We start from the raw sequence: 19,976 nt of genomic DNA on the forward strand, positions 1-19,976 counted from the left end.
CAATAACGAAAAGTAATAAAGATTCAAACAAACACAAAAGAAATCATACCGAGAAATTAACATGGTTCACTATCAATGTGATAGCTACATCCACCGGCACCGAGAATAAACTTTTCACTATAAATTGGGAGATTACAAGATGAATGAGAAACCACAACAATGGCTTTTCAAGCTTTTTCTCTCTTAGTTTTCCTCATTTTGTGTTTCATGCATTATCCCCTAATTCTAATTACAAGAGGGGTTTATATAGTATATCACTTGATAAAAAAAAATTAGGTTAACAATTACAAAAAAACGGGCCTAAAAAATAAGTAACCGTCAAAAGAACATGCGAAAACTAAAAACCCGCAAAAAACTACACAAGTCGCAGCTCGCATACTAAGTCGCGGCCTGTGTTCCAAAACTGTAGCTTTATATTTCAAAACTCGCGACACGCGACCAAACATACCGCCCATTACGGTACATAGTAGGCTAGTAATAGTAGAAAATAGGAGTAAAAGTTAAGAGTAACATCACGACTAAAGTATGTAATAGTGTACAATAAAATAATGTTCACTAAGGTCTTATTTAGTTTAACTAATAAAAACTGATTTTTATCAATTAAAATTGGCTTTTTTTTACTGATTTTTTAATAATCAATGTTGATTACATACCAATAATCAATATTGATTACATACCAATAATCAACGATCAATATACGATATGTCCACCATCATTATTATACACCTTTCTCCATTGAGTAATATCTCTACCTCTCCAAGTTTTAAAGATTTATATATTCGGACAAAAACCCTAGTTAGGGTTTAATCTTCAAATCAAAACATCATTCATCAGCAAATCTCAAGGTTTTTCTCTCTCGCTCTCTTTGATCTCGAATCATTTTTGAATAATCCGTATGTTGTAATCTTTTTATCATCCAATGATTATTGTTTGATTTTTTTTTGTCGTTGTTACTGTTCTTCATTTCTCTGTTGAGTGATAATTCTTTTGTTGGTCTGTAATTTTGTTTGCATTTCTTTGTTAAGCTTCATTATATTTTTTTTCACTTCATGTTATAGTTTGGGATAATTAGATAGTCTTTTGTTGATTAATTATGAGAAGAAAATGTTTATTTGCTAATCGTAAGTGTTTTATCACTATTTACTAAGATAAATGTCTATTTAATGAGGATTTATTTCATGTTATCTAGGATTGGCACGAGCTGGGCTAGCACAGCCTGCTCCAGGTTGATCGGTCTTGAACATTTATAAGGCTTTGACCAAAAATTATACGTTGGTACTTATATACATGAATATAAATTTTGCTTCATTTTTTTATAATACGAGCAAAAAAGTTTGATGATTTAGTAGGAGTAATAAATAGGAATAATAAGTGGATTAATGAGAGTCATATCAACATAGCGATGGGGAGGATAGAAATTTAAGCAAGATTTTTTAAACAAGATTGTCACAAATAAATTAGCTAGACACAAAAGATCGACGATTCGTATAATGAGGTTGTATTATAGCTTAGTTATAAAAAATCATGGTTAACTTTTTATATGCGGGTAGGCCGGTAGGGGTCTCTAAAAAGAGGGCCCCTCGCAAGTTTGGGTTTGAGCCGTCGCTCATTGTGCTCCTCCTATTGAGACCTCTTTGGCTTTAGGCACTGTACAACCGTATAAGGGACAAATTTTTGTGTGTATTGCATTCAAGCCTCAGGGTATTGGATAGATGGCCTGTTCAACATGAGTTCCGTAGCCCACCAAACCCATTTTTTTTCCAACAAAAAAAAGAAAAAATATGGTGGATCAGTTAACGTGTTGTCTGTGGCATGACTTGGCTCTTTGGCCAGCTGTGTTGTGCCAGTGCCCTAGCTTTGGCTGAACGACTCTGCAGGTTCTGTGCCACACCAGGTGTGAAACTGCCATTGCCTTGCTGGGCATGGCTCATGCCTATGTTTAATTTTATTTGAAGGACTGTTCACTGAATGTCAAATAGAAGTTGTTTTGCTTGATTTGATGGTTGATTTAGGTTTTGTTCTATGTACCTGGTCGAATGTTTTTTCTCCTTTGGCTTGTTGATACATGGCTTAATTCAAATGATACTTGATGATTGTAGTGTGGTGGATCAAGGGACTTATTTTGTTGACCTTTTTCATTTTGACTTCCATTTGAAGGCTGCAGCTATGGCATTTTTCAGTAAAGTTGGGAATATACTTAAACAGAACATGAGCAAGCAGATTACCCCACAATTTTCTACAACGAACCTCTCAGTTTATCAGGCATTAAGATGCATGTCTTCTTCAAGACTTTTTGTTGGAGGTATCTGTACTCTTTCTTAAACATTTACAATTGAGCTTTGGCTTGTCGGCGACTTTTTCTAAACACATATATGCTTAAATGCAGGTCTCCCATATGCTGTAGATGATACATCTTTACGGGAAGCTTTCTCTCCATATGGTGAAGTTATTGAAGGTGTATATCATTTTTTCTCTCTACATTTTGAAATTGCCTTGCCCAATGGTGGCGATTAGTTAGTTGATTTACTCCCTAGTTCTTTGCTTCGGATATATCCTTGTGGTAGTTATTATCTGGTTTGAATAGCTACAATCAAAGCTTCAGGATTACTAGTTGTGCACTGAAAAGTAGGCCATTGAGGACAAAATATGTGATGTCTCTCATTATATGCTTGTTTCAAGGCTGTTGTTCGCCATTAGTGCAGGATAAGTAGACAACTAAGTGAAATTAGATATAGCTTCAGCTCTTTTTAGTGTACTAGATTGTCTTCCACCTCGCACAACAAGTACACAACAAAGTGTAGAGGGAAGCAGAACAGTCTTTGCCCTATTTCGATTACAAGAAATCAGGATAGGCAAGAGATTTGAGTACAAGCAACAATAATGATGGATCTGGTAAAAAACAAGTACTAATGCTACAGCTGCTGTAACTTTATGATTCCATCCATACTTAAGTTCTTCGTTGTTGAAGAGATTTGCCTCTTCAAAGAAAGAAGTGAACCATTTCTCTCTCTTGCATTTCCTTGAACTTCATTATCTCTATACTATTGAGGAAAAAACATAATCCCTTCCTCTTTCCCTTCCCTTTCTCGTACTTGTACTCTGAAACTCTATCAAATGAAAGTGTTGGATGGGTCATGGATGGCTAGTGGATATAAGTATATGACTTCCATTCTAATTTACAAAGAATTTTGGGTTACTCTCAATTGAAGTTGAAAATTTCTCAAGTTCATTTGAAATAGCTAAAAACTATGGCTTATTTATCTGATCTTTGGGGGAATTTTCTGTACGGACCTGCAACTTTGTTTCGTAAATGGAATTGTTATGTATCTCCTACATGTTTCCCTCACTAGTTCACAAACAACAGTATTTCCAAAGCCTTATTTCTAATTATATGAGCTTGGCTATATGGGTTTGGCTATGTGAGCCAAATGCCCAAAGCAAATTAACATGACATATCGTTGCTAACAAAGATTGCATTTTACTCGGTCTTTATCTTCAATAGTCATCTACTACTTTAAGAGTTACTTGGATAATCGTCCATATATATATATATATTAATATTCTCTTCCTCCATTCATTCTTATCTATGTCATGTTTCTCTATATCCCAATTTGTTGTGACTTGTGCCGATCTTAACTCCTGTCATCCATTTTATCTTCAGCACACTTCTTTCTCTTTTAAGCTCCTCTGAGTTCCAAATTCCAACCTTCAACTTTTCTAAATTGTGCATTTTCCATCAAATGTTCACAATATAAAAGTTTTAACACTCCCTTACAGATCCTCATTTGTAGTAGAGTAGACTTTCGGGGTAGGGATCGAACCCTATGAACAATTATTTGACATATTCTGTATTTCTCTTGCAGCTAGAGTTATTATTGATCGTGAGCAAATGACATCTCGAGGATTTGGTTTTATTACATTTGCTTCAAGTGAAGAGGCTTCTAGTGCTATCCAGGCTCTGGATGGGCAGGTATTATTTTATTCTGGTTTGGTTATTCTTGTTTTTTGCTTCATTATTCGTAGTCTTCTTTTACCTCCAGTGGAAGTGTTTGGTTTGGCACCTTTACCATGAGTATAGACACATGACACTTGTGAATCCAAAACATAATTTCTAATAATTGCCCAGGAAGACATCTGGACTCATATTCATGTTTACTTTGACTATATGAGTACCTTAGTAATAAATATTAAAAGAACGCATTGCTGGCATGCACTTCTAAGTCCAATCTGTTGAGGATAGAAATTTTATGTCCTTTTTTTTTTTGCGTGGAGAAATGCTTTAGAGTACACAGTTTCAGTATCTAATATAATTCCTTCCTTGCTTTGCTCCAATTTCCATCATTTCAATGTTATGCTTGTATAGTGCCTGAGCATTTATTATTATTGCGTATCACTCAAATGCAGAACATAAATCATGAGTCCGTGAAGTTTAATTTTTTTTCTAGATTCAAATTAACAAAGAAAGCATAATATAACATGAGAGACAAATGGATTATAAAGCAGAACATAGACAATACTCTTCTAACTCATTACAAGATTTAACAATAGACCATCTTCTATCTTGATCATGGAAAAAAATCGTGGTTGCGGATGCGTTTGCAAAAACGGTCGCGGTGTCACGGAAAATGGATTTAATGGAGAAATAACACGAATCGCGGCCAATGCGGTGTGATTTTAGAAAAAAAAAATCACATAAGGGGTTTTGAACTTATAATTACATTTTTGTTGTTAAACTACTATTATTATGCAATAATATGCTACTAGCTTTTATAATTACAATATTTGAGATTCGTTTGGTGTATAATTAATTAACTTATTAGGTATTAGTTGATTATTTTGTTATTAACTAAAATTGTGAGTAACTATAATTTAAGTAATCGTAATAATTAAAGTTAATGGGTATTAATAAAATTTTAACGGTAAGACTAATAACGTTGTAGGGGTGAAATATTGTAATAACGGTAAAATAACGAGCGTTACACGTTATATAACGGTCAACATGGCGTTCTGAACGTGAAATTTCATGCACCATTATGTAACAGGATTTAACGTCGCGACAACTTTCAAACAGGTTATATAACGGGCGTCACGTAACAACGGGGGAGTTTTTATTCCATGAACTTGACTCTCATATAAAGGGATACCAAAATCTTGTGATCATCTAGCTTTCAAGAGCTCAATCTCCATACGTCTAACTACATAACATGGGTCCTAATAAAAATTTTTGTGTCATAATTTTATTTACCACTATAATATAACAACTTACATCGTCTAAATCTCACATAACTTGATACACCAACCCAATACAACTACACAACGCATTTTTAATAGCAAATATGAAAATTCAATATACACTAGTCACTAACTTACAAAAAATTTTATGAACATTAGATATCAAATATCAAATATGAAAATTTTAATAGTCAATACAAATAAATGATCATAATTTTATCAATGTAGTATCTTCATATTCCACAACAAATTTTAAATCTATTAAGAAATTCAATTGAACTGAAAATATAAACAAATTCAATTCATAGTTTTATACATTTAAATTTACTTGATCAAGTTGAATATCAATCATAGTTTTACACTTGAATTTTAAATCAACTTTGATCTAGATTCAAATAATTCCATTAAGTTGAAATTATAAAACCGATCAATTTCAATACATACATAATCATTATCTCATTTCAAAAATAAAAAACCTTAATTATCATAATTAGAAAAGCGTTTCTATTTTATGAATGTGTTCTCTTTGAGTTAATTAGTATTATATTAGAAAGAAGTACTTCTACATTAGAATGACTCATGCATTAATTATTCAGTAATAGCACGACTTGTGCACTAAATTAGAAAGCAGGAACAATTATTTTTCATAATATTGTTTTAAGATGTTTCTGGTTCAATGGTAATATATTCCACATAAAATTTGAGGTTAGGCTGTCACGGGTTCGACTCCTTAGTAGCTCAACTTTTTTAGAAATTCCCTTTTTGACATGCAACCCCAGGTGCTAAGCTGGGTCCGCCTCTATCTGAAGCCCATGTTCCATAATCCTCTTGTATCTTTGAGATTTTAGGGTTAGCAATACGCAAGGAATAACAAAGGTTCCGTTGTTGCTCATGTTAGTTGTGTATAGTAGCTTAAGTATTTCAATAGTTACTTCTTAATGTTATTCGTTGAATTGTGTGACCATTTCTTTGTCATTTCTTCAGGATTTGCAGGGTCGTAGAGTGAGTGTGAAATATGCTGATGAAAGACCGCCACGTCAAGGTGGCTATGGTGGTGGTGGTTATGGTGGAGCGCAAAATTATGGGGGTGGTGTTGGATATGATAGGGGACAAAATTACGGTGGTGGTGGATATGGTGGAGGACAAAATTATGGCGGTGGTGGTGGTGGTTATGGCGGAGGGCAAAATTATGGTGGTCGTGGTTACGGTGGACAAAATCATGAAGGTGACAGTAGTGGGTATGTTCCTAATGATCAGAACTCTGTTGGAAACTACGGTGTTGCTGGTGAAGTTGGTGGACATGATTCTTACGTTGATGGTGGTGCTGTGGAGACTGGTTTTGCAGACCAATTTGGCAGCAACTCCAGTGGTGGTTTGGGTGATGATATTAGAGACTTTGAGCCTAAGGATGATTATGAGCCTAATGACTTTGATAAGAGGGCTTGATATTTTATGGAACGCGTCTCTAAAGGCTGGCAACGTAAATGTTTTGCATCCGAGATAAAAATATGATGGCTGTCATCCATTTTACTGCTAGGACGACCATCAGTTCCATATTCGACCTTCTATTTTTCTTGTTGTGTTGAACTCTTTGCAATGCGAATTCAAGTATAAAGGTTTTCCGAATTGTTTTTCGTTGTCTGTGTGAGCCTCTCATCCTGATCTTATTACCTTTGTGACCCGTTGTAATCTTGTAAAGTTGTAGTTCACAATTGCATTTAATTCGATTGGTACTCCGGCTGTCCAGCCTAAGAATTGATTTTGCCGAAAAAAACGTAATATACAGAGTGATGACAAGAGTGCGACCTTAATCTTTGGAATTAAGGCTTTGACGTATTGCAGCTTTCAGTATGCGACTATTTGTACATAATTAATGTTATCCTAGTTGCTGATCTAGGGACTCTAAAAGAGAAGTCTATGTTCATTTTGAGTTGTATCTCTTATTGTGTGGTTGTACTGTTTCAGTATTTAAATCGACACATATTGAATGTTGCTATGAGGTTTGATTGTATAGTATTAGTTGGACTCAAGACAACAAGAATTAGCAAGGATACTTGTATTTGGCTCAAAAACTGAAAAAGACTTGATGAAAAGTCAGTATTGAGCTTGCACAAGTTAGTTAAAATTTCGATTATAGTAAGAGCAATTAGAACCAAGTCAAAACTCGGGATGCTAACAATTATATAATTCTGATAAAACTCAACTTAACTCGACTCAAATCAACTCTTCATGGTGCACGAGAATTGTTTTTAATTTTTACGCAATAAAAATATAAACTATTTTCATTAAAATACCACAAAATATACAGTTAGAATCGAGTCACAATGTTTATATTTGGATCGTAATCTTCTTAGTTCATCGGTTTGTAGTAATCAAAAGCAAAGTGTCCAAAAAATCTACTACTCTACAAGAAATAAGTGTGATCCTTTTATACAATGTACCAAAAGAATTATATTTCTCATTCTAATTATCATTAGTGCAGAATACTGGGTTGATGATGATGATTCTAATCATTAACGGTATTTAGCCATACATAGCTTTTTGTGCCTTTAAAATAGCTGGAGAGCCTTGCCTAGCTTTCTCAACAATCTGCTTGATCAATAACATATCATAATCACCATCATCTCCACAATCATCATCATTTGGGCTGCTTTCATTTGGCAATGTTTTACTTCCACCATTTTGCATGCCATTTAGCTCGCCAACTATATCCTTATTAGACGAGAGTACACTATCGTCTTGCTGGTTGCCACCGTGATTCCAAGAGTCCCCATTTCGGGATCCATTTAGCTGGGTAAGTTCATCGTATGCTTCGTTATACGCATCAAGTGCATCCCCAGACAGATTCATTACGAGAGGTCGTGCCACAGGGCTGCCCAAGGAGGAGGATTCACTTTGAGATGCATCTCTCCAAATGTTCTTCTCTAGTTCCAAGTGTTGTATCCTTTTCTGGCATTTTGCAAGATCTGCCTCAAGCTCACAAATTCGATCTTGCAATCTTGATTGAATGACTTCATGCAAGCGCAAGCTCAGCTCACGAGGGGACACACCATCTTTCATGGATCGAGGAGTAGGTTCTGAGCTAGATTTTCCTCTGAATATATCGGCATTTAGTTCACCATGCACCAGTTCTTCGCCGATATCCTGATCAAGTTCCTGGTGTAACTGCATCATAAATGAATTTATGCCAGTATTAATAATACTGTGTAAAAGGCTCAACCGCTCAAGGGTCGTAGAAGATACAAAGCAGTTCATAAGGCAAATCAACATGCTGAGACAAGTAAACTTTTTTTTGATACAAATCGAGGGTTGGGTGGTCAAACCAACCAATGCTAATGTTTGGTAAATCTAGCTGGTTGAAACAACTTGTTGTTATGAATTAGTTGTTTATGAACAAGCTGCTCATAGCAGCGGTAGATGTCACTACATGACTTCAAAGGCATCAGATAAAAGCTTCACAAAATCAGAAAAGGGACAACTGCTCCCCCCCTTCCCTTGCCCTCTCCTTTCCTTCCCCCTTCCCCTCGAAAACACCAAGATTCTCATAGCTAGAGCAATGCTTTACTAATAGAATACTAGTTTAGGTGATTTCATAAATTATAATTTTGTAATACTAGAAAGATACAGTAACACAAATAAAAAACCATATATTTAGTGCTGTTTTTACCATATTTATTACTCACACACACAACGCTCATGCATAAATCAATGTAACTTAAGTTCTTACCTGTATTTGAAACAGCTTGAAGTTCATAAGATGAGAGTATATCAACATAGGCAAGGAATGAGGACAGAAAATAAAAGAGAAATGGTCAGGCCCGGCCCTGAGGGTAGGCACGAAGGGTCACCGCCCAGGGCTCAGGTTTTAAAGGTAGAAATTAGCTTTGTAAGGGGCCCAAAACTGTTGAAACCAAAAGGCCCCAAAATTTCGTCAGTTTTCAAAAATAAAGATGAGAATGGGAAAAGACAGTAAAAATCATCATATTTTTCTTCTCATTTTCATTTCTCCTTAGGGGGAAAGGCTTTTAAATTTAAAGTACTGATTTAGTTCCCTCTTCTCTACTTTCTCTTCTCTTTGGATCAACTCTTTCGTTATTATTTGTTCTTTTATTTTTTTTGTTATAATCTGAGTTTTCTTCAATTTTTGTTTTTGAAGGGTGGTTGGTGATTATAGTAAGGACATCTTTTAAATTGTTGTACAAATTTCATACTGTAGATGTGATTGTGGGATCAATTTTCTGGGTTTCATCCATTTTGTTTTTGAAGGGTGGTTGGTGATTAAAGGTGATTAGCAAATGTGAGGGGCAAAATGGTTATTGGGAAACATTAATGGCCTCTCCTTTGCCTCAATCTTAAGTTAATGAATTTTTTTGTGGGAATAATTTTTTCACTTTAGAGCAAATTCAAATCACATGAGTTCTACTTCTAAGTTAATGATGAAACTAGTGGGTTTTGATTTTTTTTCTTTTATAACTTATGGGTTTCTATTTTATACTTTGTTTCTCAATTTCAAGTATTTGTCTTTATGGGTTTTCGTAAGATTTTAAGCATTTTTATAAATTTGTTGAAGCTAGGAAATACGGGTTCAAGTATAATGGAATCTACTATTAATTCATTTTGCCTAGGGCCCCTAGGGTGGAGGAGGGGGGGTTGGATGGGAGCTCTATGTGTATTAAAAAGCCTCAAGACAAACGTCACGGTGATTTAAGTAAATGTATAAGCTTATCTAGAAAAAAATACTGCTGTCAAACAGATACAACGAGAATTAGAGTGAATGACAAAGAAGTGGTACGTACCTCAAAAGCATCTGAGTTTCTTCCTTTCAAAGCTGATCCTTTCATGCTTAGCTCCAACCTTTCTAGTTCTGCTTCAAGCTCTGCTTCGATTTTACTCATCGACTCAATTTTCTCCAAATTTGCTGATTCTTCATTGGCATATCTTATTGGCACACCCATATCTGCTTGGTTGGAGAATGAACTCATTTTCTCATGAGTAAATGAAAGTTCATGTATATCCTGTGAGTCATCATCGTTAACAAGCTCTCTGACGGTTAATGAATCTTTCATCTCCAATTCTTCCTGAAGATCTTCAACCAGATTTTCACTTTGCTTCAAACGGTCCTTCAACTTTTCCACTTCCACTTTGTTAGATAATAGGGAAGCCATGACACCGATGGATATCCCAAGGCAGAAAAGGACTTGACTCAAGGATCCTGACAGAAGTCACAATGTTACGGTAACAAACTGAAAAATAACAAATCATAAAAAAAGGGAAAAAGAGATCAACAATTTAAAAAAAAATACGGTTAAAGGAGGTCAATAATTCAGAATCTAACCATCAAATATATACAGACAACAAAATATCGCCTATTGATACCATGCAAATCGACACAAATGAGCCAGAGAGATTTTCATCAATAAATTGATGACAAACAGAAGTTGGTATCATATTTGTTCAATGCGCAGTCAGAGGGTTATTTAAGATTTGTTGGGAAAGTTGTATGCCTTATCTTTGATTCTCAACATTCATGTCAATAAATTATATCACATTACGAATAAAAAGCGATCTTGTACTCCTATAAACACAAGTTTTTTACGTCCTGCAGACAAATCTCTGGGTTGGCCAGTATTGCAGGCTCTATTTACGCAAACTTGTGCTACAGTTTATATTTACGCAATTAAAAGAAATACACTCATTCCTAAGTTCAATAATCACTGCGTTGCATTCTTGGTGTCATATTTGGAAAAACTGACCACATGTTTCTTCCAATTTACCATACTGAATGATGCTAGAAGCGCGTCTTCAAGACTACAAATATAACAATAATAGCGGATGGAGTTCAATCTATAACAAAATACCCCCATCAGTGGACAGCATGTTGAGATTCCAAAAAATACTACCTTACAAGGAAGTAGAAACAACATAAACACATCACGCAGATTCCACTTTGTATGCAAGATAATTAGCTGAAACTCAAGTATTCTAATCCTTAAGAGGAATTACTTAACAAAATTTGGATAAATTAATTTTTTATTTGGCTGCCTTTATTGCGATCCTTAAAATTCGATATGGAATAAACAATCAATATTAGTAAAGTCTAAAATCACACTTTCAGTTTTTATATCAATCTTTTCTATGCTAAAAACACACTTTCAGTTTTTATATCAATCTTTTCTAAGCTAAAAACACACTTTCAGTTTTTATATCAATCTTTTCTTGGCTAAATAGATACAATAATCTTGACTACAAAAATGAATTAACTTGATAAAGAGAAAAAATTACCATCACTTTTATCAAATTGACTTGATTTCATTGCATTACTTGACGTTCCCATTCGAGTTTTGCCTCTGTTGAGCTTTTGCGTTGAGCTCTTAGTAGTGATGATTTGTGGCAGATGAGAAACCCCAACTACTTCATCATCTGATCTCGGGTGTACTTCCTTGTACAGTTCATTTCTGAAATCCCCAGATGCTCTACTAATTACTCGAATTCCATCAGTGATAACAAATGGCCTTAACGCAGGAGTACAAGGTGAAGGTAGGGGAGTACGAATATGCTCTTCCATTTCTGCATATTCTCTTTGCCTTTGCATCTGAGCCAAAAGGCAACTGTCTAGAGAAGTCCGGGGTTTAATAAATTGCAAAGGAAGGCGTTGGAGACATCTAGTTCTCAAGCATTTCCTACTTCCGAAACTATGTGAAAACCCCATTTCTGAAGAGGAATATTCAGGTATATCAGGAATGTCGGCACCTAATCTAGACACATTCCAACACTCCTCACACTTCTCAACTCGTTTCTCATGATCGATTGCATTTGAAGAAGCCATATCTATAGCAAAGGGATCATCCCTCCTAAATATTTCATTTGAATGATCACCCTTTCCAGCCTCACTAAAATATTGTTGAGCTGAATCGATTTGAGAGAATATGTGGCTTGGTCTAGTCCTATCACCAGTCTGTTGATTCATCGACGGGGCAGTATTATCAGGAAAAGAACTTCTAGAAGGAGTTCCTGATGAACCTTCTTTATCCCCTAAAACATTCTTCCAATACTTAGCCAAGTATCCAGCACCAGTTGCAGCTGCCACAACCCACAAATCCATTTGCATTCCTTTATCTACTTCTAATACACCTAATTAGCTATCCACATTCCAGTAACCCACAACATCAACTTCTACATTGTCCAGGTGCCATGGCATACAGTTTTCAAGAATCTCATAATCTCAATCAAACAAACTCCATATGTATTAAGCAAAATCCTTCAAAAACAACCAATTTCATCCAAATATAAGCTTCTGTATAGTCACAACTCTCAAGAGATGAAAAAAAAGTGACAAAATCTCTACAAAAATCAAGTTAGTAATGCAATTTCTTATCTTTTCTCCTATGACCCACAAATCAAAACCCTATAATACTACAAAAATATTAGTTTGAACCCCAAAATTCCAATTAGATTGGTCAACCAAAACAGAACAATGAGAACAACTGAATGTCAAGCAAGAACAAAAATTTGTAATTAACCCTAATTGCTGAACAACATCAGAAAAAAGTACTCCTACTTTTCATCTTCCAAAGCTTAAAATGAAGAAAACCCACTATAGAAAATGGAAAAAAATGGAGAACCCATCAAAATTTAATTAAATAAAGTTTGAGATTCGAAAGATACCCATTTGAAAGCAACAGAAAACCCATTAATTATTATACAACTGTATGTGAATCTGATGAACTGATAAACAAAATGAAGTTTCAACAATTTTCCCTTTTCTTCAATAAATGCTGATAAAATAGAAGAGAAAAAAGCTTACTTTAATGCAGAGATAGAGAAAAGTACTGTAGTTGATGATATTGATACTTTCAAAAAAGAGACGTTCTGAGAGGAAATTTTTTTTCTTTTTTGATAAATTTTTTTATTGGAATTAGTTGGACTAAAATTACAGACCTTTTTTTTTTTCTGTAGAGGGTAAAGGGAGAAGGCGAGTGATAATGTTTCAATGGTTGGGCAAAAATTGTTTATAAGAGTACAAAATTGAAAATTGAAAATTGAAAAAATTAAAGTTGAAAATTCCCTAGAAACAAAAAGGAAGTTGTGTACTGTGTAGAGTGGTATTCGTTCGACTAATTAGATTGATTCAAATTAGATGTTTGGAATCAATTAATAATCGAGTCACATAATTTGTAAAAATTTTTAAATTCGGATCAATATGAATTCAGTTATAGAATCAGATAAATATCAAATTTTCGTATCTGTTTTAATTACCTCTAAAATGAGAATTGAACAAAATGATGTCTTTGTTGTGCAAATGAACAAGTGAACCTTTTCCGCTTTGCATTCTCCTTTGGTTTTGGCCTTAAGGTTTTGGTTTGTTGAAAGAATCCTTTGTTAGGGACTTTTTTGGACATAATAATATTTGTCTCCATACATTTGTGGCTAATGCCTAATAGTAATATTGCAACTTGTCATTTTACTTGCAAAAAAACTAATACTTATAATTTTGACAGCGATTTTAGTATACAACAAGTTGTCCAACACCAAACATGAAATCTGACCAAATTGCGAAATCAGGATCTTCCAAGGTGGTTGATGAACCAAAAACTTATAACGATCCAGTTAAGTTTTGACAAAAACAGCATATACACTTGCAACCAAAAGATCTACTCAAAACAGAAAAACAGCAAAAACGTGCCTTTCGGCACTATTAAAAGCATGTATGATGCAATATCTTCGTTCAAAAATGAAGACATTACATAGCCAGCACCTTCAGCATTTTGTGCAACCACAAGAACATTTGTTGTTTCGCGTAAGCCCTCAACAGTTAACATGACATTTCAGAATTTTCAATAATCCCATTCAGAAACCTCGGAAAGAAAAAAATGCTATCTGATGTTCCCAAAACAAATTATCAGGGATATTATTATGCAGAAGTCCAGGGCTCTCCGAAGGGATAGATAGCAGAAATGCTAAACAAAGTCTACACTGTCAACTTATTTTCATCACCGTCAAGGGAAACCGCAATCGGTAATTGCACTCATCTAGCCCTCCAAAGCAGATGCTCCAGAAATGATCCAAAGCAGATGCTCCAGAAATGATTTCAATAAGTTCGGTGGTAATTGATGCTTGACGTGTCCTGTAAATCATCACAAGCAAAAGATCAACCACAAATAGTCAAATATGATGGTAAATGATCAAAAACAATTACAAGAAAACTATGTTGCAGTCTCTAGCCTTAAACTTCATTTCATCTTTTTTATTTATTTATTTATTTATTTTTTTATACTGTCGCCAACACCAGCAACACTTATATACAGATTGCTTGCCAAAATTCCTCAATTACACCAACAAGGCAAGAACAATAAGATTTCCATGCAATGATAACTAAACCTGTTATAGGTAAGTGTGAGACGAACAAGCATATCTCCAGCATTTCTGCTTGAGCTATCCATGGCAGACATCCTTGCACCTTGCTCACTGCATGCATTTACCAAGACAGCATTAAACATCACCTGAGACATAGAAAAGGGTATCAGCATTACTCGGACAAGGCACCAGGCAGGCAGACACAATAATTGTGGCATGTGCAAGCAAGTAGGACTGCATAGTGCAAAACTGCAATACTGATAACGATTGTGGTAACGGTCATGGTGATGTGATAAAAGGGGTATATGCAGTTGTCTTACCACCAATATCAAGCTAAACCATGAGATATTCTTTGAACCAGCCTTGAATGAAATTGTTTTACACCTTTACAATGCAGGCAGTCGATTTGCTAGATTTGAAAACTTTATGAACTAGACAATACAATACGATGTGGCCTTGTTTTTGCACAATATATAGGAGGGAGAAAATCGCACAATCAAGGCAAGTAATCATGAACTTCTCTTGAAGACATTATAGCATACAAATTCATCTTGTAAATAAGGAACAATATTTAGCATTTAGAGTTCTATATAGTTCATTCACAAAAAGAATCCCCATCAACATGGTAAGTTAATTCCTTTTAATCTTTGATACTTTAATCATTACATTGTTCTAGTAGAATCAAATTGGTAATGAATTTCAATAACGTGTTGCATGTTTATGTTAATGATTTCGAAAAATAAGCAATGTTCATCAACCCCAAACAACCAATTTCAAACAACAATGTTAAGAGGTTTACTTACAGGCCAATTTGGACAAGAATAGAACTTTTCTCTAGGCCGAGAACCCCTTTTAGCCACCTTCAATTTTGCCATATACCCATGCTCACATCTGACCCCATTATTCCAATTTGAAGCTCTACTATGGGTGGCGGAACAATTAGAGTTCATATTCTCAAAAGTAAAAAAAAAAAGGAACTTGTGTTAGGGTTAAGGAAGTAGGTGAAGAAGAAGAAGAAGAAGAGCAAAAATGAAGAAAGTAGGTGAAGAAGAATAAGAATAAAGAAAGTTACGGTTAAGGAAGAAGATGGGTGAACAAGATGAAGACATAAAAAGGAATGAGAAGAACACTTGCAACAACTAGTTTGTAACCTGAATTAGCCGGTTACTTTTTTATAGGGGGTGCTACGAGCAAAAATAGTGGAAAGGTAGGGTTATTAATAAATAATTGATACTACGGATTATTCACAGCGGTTCGTCAATAGATGGGATTATTCCCGACAATTTTTCCTAAAAAATATAGGCATATAGCAGTTATTTCACCTGCTAGATACTGTACCTCAGGAGACAAGATAGTTGACATTGTCGGGACAAATGAAACAACAGAACTAAATTTGTTGAACACAATTCTCAAGGCATCAAACTGCACATTCTTCAAAATATCATCTGCAAGTGCAGCCACCTGTAAAGGAAATTCCAAAGACCATTCATTTATTGGTCAACAAAAGAAAAATTATATCTAGTTATCTACCGCTAGCTAAGTAAACTAGTAACAAGATGACAAACTAAGGAAAAATTTATTTTACAACTTTTCTAGAAAGCCATCATTTTTTTAATTTGTACTTATTACTAGTCCATAAATGTTCATTTTCGATGACGCCAAAGAGGCAAAGATTTATATTTTGGTTTCGAATTATCATAAATCATTTTTCATATATGTGAAATTGCTTATGATGTATGCAAACAAGGGACAATAAAAAAACATCTTTACTACAACGGTATAAAGTTACCTACATCCAACACCTCTAAACCCACTTAGACAAGAGCTACTTTTTATAATTTTTCTAACTAATGTTTTTCTATTTTCGATTAAGATTTTGTTTGAAATTATTGTTTGGAACTTTTCAAATTTAATTCCAATTGGTTTGGTTTAGTTTGGTTTGTAGCTAAATGTGGTATGGATTTGGACCGAAAAAATAGACTCTGAGCTGAAAATGGCAAGTATTTCAGGGTATATCTTACAAGTGACAAGCACTAGCATCACAAGGTCCCGAAGCTTGAAAGAAAAACTATAAAACTGAAAAAGACAAAAGGTCGCTTCTATTTTGTAGATCATCTATCATGTTCAAGATAAATTGGTCTATACATTAGTCATACTGAATGCCAAGATTCTTCTACAGGACATGCCTTGAGGCAACATTGTCTTAATTAAAGCAACGAGAGCACATTTTGTCTTCAGAAGCAACTTTAGAGATGTATAATTCATGTAAATAAAAAATCAACAACCATCAAAAGGGCAACCAACTAACAAAAAGCTATCAACCAGAAAAGCACTAAAATTAAATTGGCTTGACCAATTCATCAGATGATAATGACAGCAACGAATAAGATTCACTATTTAGCTTGTTGGGTTACTAGAGAGTGTGATAAAGTAAAGGGCATAAGAAAACCTGAGTATAGTTTAGGGGATTCTTTTGCAGCTCAGTTATGCAGAGCTCAATGTCCTTCCTAGAATCACGGATCAACTGCACTTTGGCCTTCTCTCCCAAGATAACATACTTTGTTTCTTTATCAGGGCCTGCAGCAAGCATCAGCAAGCCATTACATAATATTGTGTGTAGCACAGAAGAGCAATGCTACTACTCTACTAGTCTGGCTAAACACAATTTTATAATATAACTGCTCTAAAATAACAATTACCATCACTAATCTTGCGAATAGCTCTACTTGTTTTGACTGAAGTGGAATTATTACCACCACAAAGACCTTTGTCAGAAGAGATTGTAATGACAACATTCTTCTTCTCATCAACACCTATAGCAGCAATAAATCAATTAAGAAATAACCTTATGACCAGATAAATGAACAGCATTAAAAAACAAGATTGCAAATCACAGCCATACAACTTTTCCAAAAAAAAGTAAATCTTAGTGATTATTAAGTTCAAAAGCAAGAGCAAATAACAAATACAAGCAACAATAACAATAAAAGAACCAAAACAAATAAACGTGAGATTATTGGTATAGATGAAGTAACATAATTTCGTCTGCATGCAATCATACATAAGTCTTCATGGCATCAAACATAGGAAAAAGACAACTACCAAACAAGCACATCAATGGTAGTCATAAATGTTCCTAAAATAACACTCCTTCAGTCCTTTCCTATGTGTCTCATTTAGTTTGTCACACATGTTAATGCATTTATTTAAGTTAAAATATCTCTAAATTAGCATAAAATATTATTAAAAAATTAATATTAATAATCTTTACATTGGGATTAATTGATGAAGAATGTAAAAAAATGGGACACATAGGCTGGGACAGAGGGAGTATTATTTGACCAGCTCAATACATACATAAGCCAATCACATTTATCACAATACCAAGTAACATCAAATAAAATGTGAATCTAAACTGATCCAGAAATCCCAAGTTGAAAGTTTCTTGTCTAAAACTTACAACGAGTGATGATTAAAGAACGAAAACTGTTAAATTTAACAAATTGTGCTATTCAGAAATACTATATTGGTGTTTTGATTCAATATGCATCACACGTAACAAGCACCACTATAGGATGGAAAATAACCTCCAGAAAACTTCAAACAAGCAATAAATAAAAGCAAACCATATTCATACTAGGAGTATCCCCAAGAAGTGCTGTGAAAGGCTGCCATAAGCCACGGGAATTTTCTGTTTTTGTTTGGATTTGTCTTAGCTTTGAAGCTGCAACCATCTTCATTGCTTTTGTGATTTTCTGGATGTTCTTAACACTCTTCATGCGATTTCTAACTGCATTTGTCATATGAATCAAGTAATGAAGCCATAAGTTAAATCCCTACAAAACCCTGGGAAGGGGAATGTCATCCACAAAACACATTATTCATTTGCTACGTCATACTCAATCTGAGTTGAAATGCATCGAGCTCCCAAAAATGTCTGCTCCCTATAAGAGATACCATACCAAAAGGTAAGTTCCACACACGTCATATAATAACACCCCTAATGCAGATAAATATTCCCACAGCACCTGCTTCCTTATTGCGAAGCAGCTGCTAAATAGAATGGTGGAATACATTGATGATTGATTAACTCAATAACCCAAATTCTCTCAAAACTTCATTTAATAATTAAATTTTATCGAACGGCTTCGACTACCTTCCATTAAAAAATCCTCAAGAGAACTCCAAATATCATGTCGGAGTAACCATATGTCCTCTTCCAAACTAAAATACCAACAATCTACTACTATCATTAGAATGAGCTGTATGATTATCAGTTCTTCCAAAAATATTGAACCATTTAGATTTTAGATCAATAACAGCAGATGACTCTTAACTATCAAAACCTTAATAAAAAGATATTATCAAATTTGAATTTCATCCTCATCGTCAGATAAAAATAGTGCGAAAACTTTTGGTTATAGCACATAAATCAAAACACATATGGACAATCCATATATTAAAATCATTTCCGTGATTCAGAGAAAAGAGAGAAATCAAGATTGGAAGACGGGGAAGAACTTCGCTGACCTAATCAAACCCCTATTTCCAATCATATATTAGCTAATAGCGATTCAAAATACAAATAAAAAAAAAAGATCAGCGAGAGAATAGAGATCGTACTCGGAAGAGCGGAGAGGGGAGCGAAGAGTATTGATGGGATTAGGAGAAATGATAGAGGAAAGACGCCTTCCTTCGCGTCTCAAAGCTGACATCGCCATTGTTGCTTTCTTAGAATAGATTTGAGGATGGAATGGCGTTTTGAGAAAACTATAATACGGGAATAATTTGTATAATTTGTGTTGTCATTTCATTACTCCAACCAATATTTATATAATACAAGATGGTAACCGTAGAATTAGTAAAAAACCGTCACCAAAGATAATGAAACTGCTGAAAGTGTGATAATGTAACCGTCACCAAATATACCAAACCGTCACCAAAGATAATGAAACTGCTGAAAGTGTGATAATGTAACCGTCACCAAATATCTGATGTATACGCGGAGTGCACATATCCTCAATACACCCCTCAAGTTGGAGCATGGGGTTCAAAAATGCCCAACTTGGACATAAGTAACTCAAATTGGAACTTTCCGAGAGCCTTAGTGAAAATGTCCGCCAATTGAGAAGAAGTAGAAACATGAGATGTTGTAATCAAACCCTCGGAAATAGCATCCCGCACAAAATGACAATCAACCTCAATGTGCTTCGTACGCTCATGGAAAACCGGGTTTTTGGCAATATGCAAAGCAGACTCACTGTCACAAAAAAGGGGAATAGCTTTGGGATGATGAACTCCCAAGCTCAACAACAAACCTTTCAACCATTTCAACTCACAAGTAATGGCGCCCATAGCCCTGTACTCTGCTTCAGCAGATGATCTAGAAA

The 19,976-nt window shown here is 34.8% G+C and overlaps 3 protein-coding genes across 10 annotated transcripts; 1 reads left to right on the forward strand and 2 right to left on the reverse strand.

The window, feature by feature from the left end:
* Positions 1-700: 700 nt before the first annotated feature.
* Positions 701-7,073, forward strand: LOC130800398 (glycine-rich RNA-binding protein 1-like). Of its 3 annotated transcripts, none has more exons than XM_057663902.1 (5): positions 701-845; positions 2,158-2,302; positions 2,387-2,455; positions 3,864-3,970; positions 6,217-7,073. In XM_057663902.1, the coding sequence occupies exons 2-5, from the start codon at positions 2,167-2,169 to the stop codon at positions 6,676-6,678; spliced, it is 774 nt and encodes a 257-aa protein (XP_057519885.1). In that variant the 5' UTR covers positions 701-845; positions 2,158-2,166; the 3' UTR covers positions 6,679-7,073. The 3 variants fall into 3 exon arrangements, with proteins under 3 accessions (XP_057519885.1, XP_057519886.1, XP_057519887.1); XM_057663903.1 differs by lacking the exon at positions 701-845 and adding an exon at positions 847-893; XM_057663904.1 differs by lacking the exon at positions 701-845 and having other exon boundaries at positions 2,139-2,302.
* A 380-nt stretch (positions 7,074-7,453) lies between these two features.
* LOC130800396 (uncharacterized) lies at positions 7,454-13,767 on the reverse strand. Of its 2 annotated transcripts, none has more exons than XM_057663894.1 (4): positions 13,037-13,767; positions 11,515-12,490; positions 10,029-10,444; positions 7,454-8,397 (listed from the first exon to the last, which is right to left on the reverse strand). In XM_057663894.1, exons 2-4 carry the CDS (start codon positions 12,338-12,340, stop codon positions 7,756-7,758), a joined length of 1,884 nt encoding a protein of 627 aa, XP_057519877.1. In that variant the 5' UTR covers positions 12,341-12,490; positions 13,037-13,767; the 3' UTR covers positions 7,454-7,755. The 2 variants fall into 2 exon arrangements, with proteins under 2 accessions (XP_057519877.1, XP_057519879.1); XM_057663896.1 differs by lacking the exon at positions 13,037-13,767 and adding an exon at positions 12,898-13,020.
* A 141-nt stretch (positions 13,768-13,908) lies between these two features.
* LOC130800397 (ATP synthase subunit gamma, mitochondrial-like) lies at positions 13,909-19,364 on the reverse strand. 5 transcript variants are annotated; one of them, XM_057663901.1, is made up of 8 exons: positions 19,210-19,364; positions 18,486-18,530; positions 18,224-18,376; positions 17,286-17,399; positions 17,036-17,163; positions 15,925-16,047; positions 14,611-14,732; positions 13,909-14,356 (listed from the first exon to the last, which is right to left on the reverse strand). In XM_057663901.1, the coding sequence occupies exons 3-8, from the start codon at positions 18,363-18,365 to the stop codon at positions 14,209-14,211; spliced, it is 777 nt and encodes a 258-aa protein (XP_057519884.1). In that variant the 5' UTR covers positions 18,366-18,376; positions 18,486-18,530; positions 19,210-19,364; the 3' UTR covers positions 13,909-14,208. The 5 variants fall into 5 exon arrangements, with proteins under 5 accessions (XP_057519884.1, XP_057519882.1, XP_057519881.1 ...); XM_057663899.1 differs by lacking the exon at positions 18,486-18,530; XM_057663898.1 differs by having other exon boundaries at positions 18,224-18,530.
* Between the last annotated feature and the right edge of the window lie 612 nt (positions 19,365-19,976).

Source organism: Amaranthus tricolor, chromosome 14 (assembly GCF_026212465.1).
Source record: "Amaranthus tricolor cultivar Red isolate AtriRed21 chromosome 14, ASM2621246v1, whole genome shotgun sequence".
Taxonomy (NCBI): domain Eukaryota; kingdom Viridiplantae; phylum Streptophyta; class Magnoliopsida; order Caryophyllales; family Amaranthaceae; genus Amaranthus; species Amaranthus tricolor.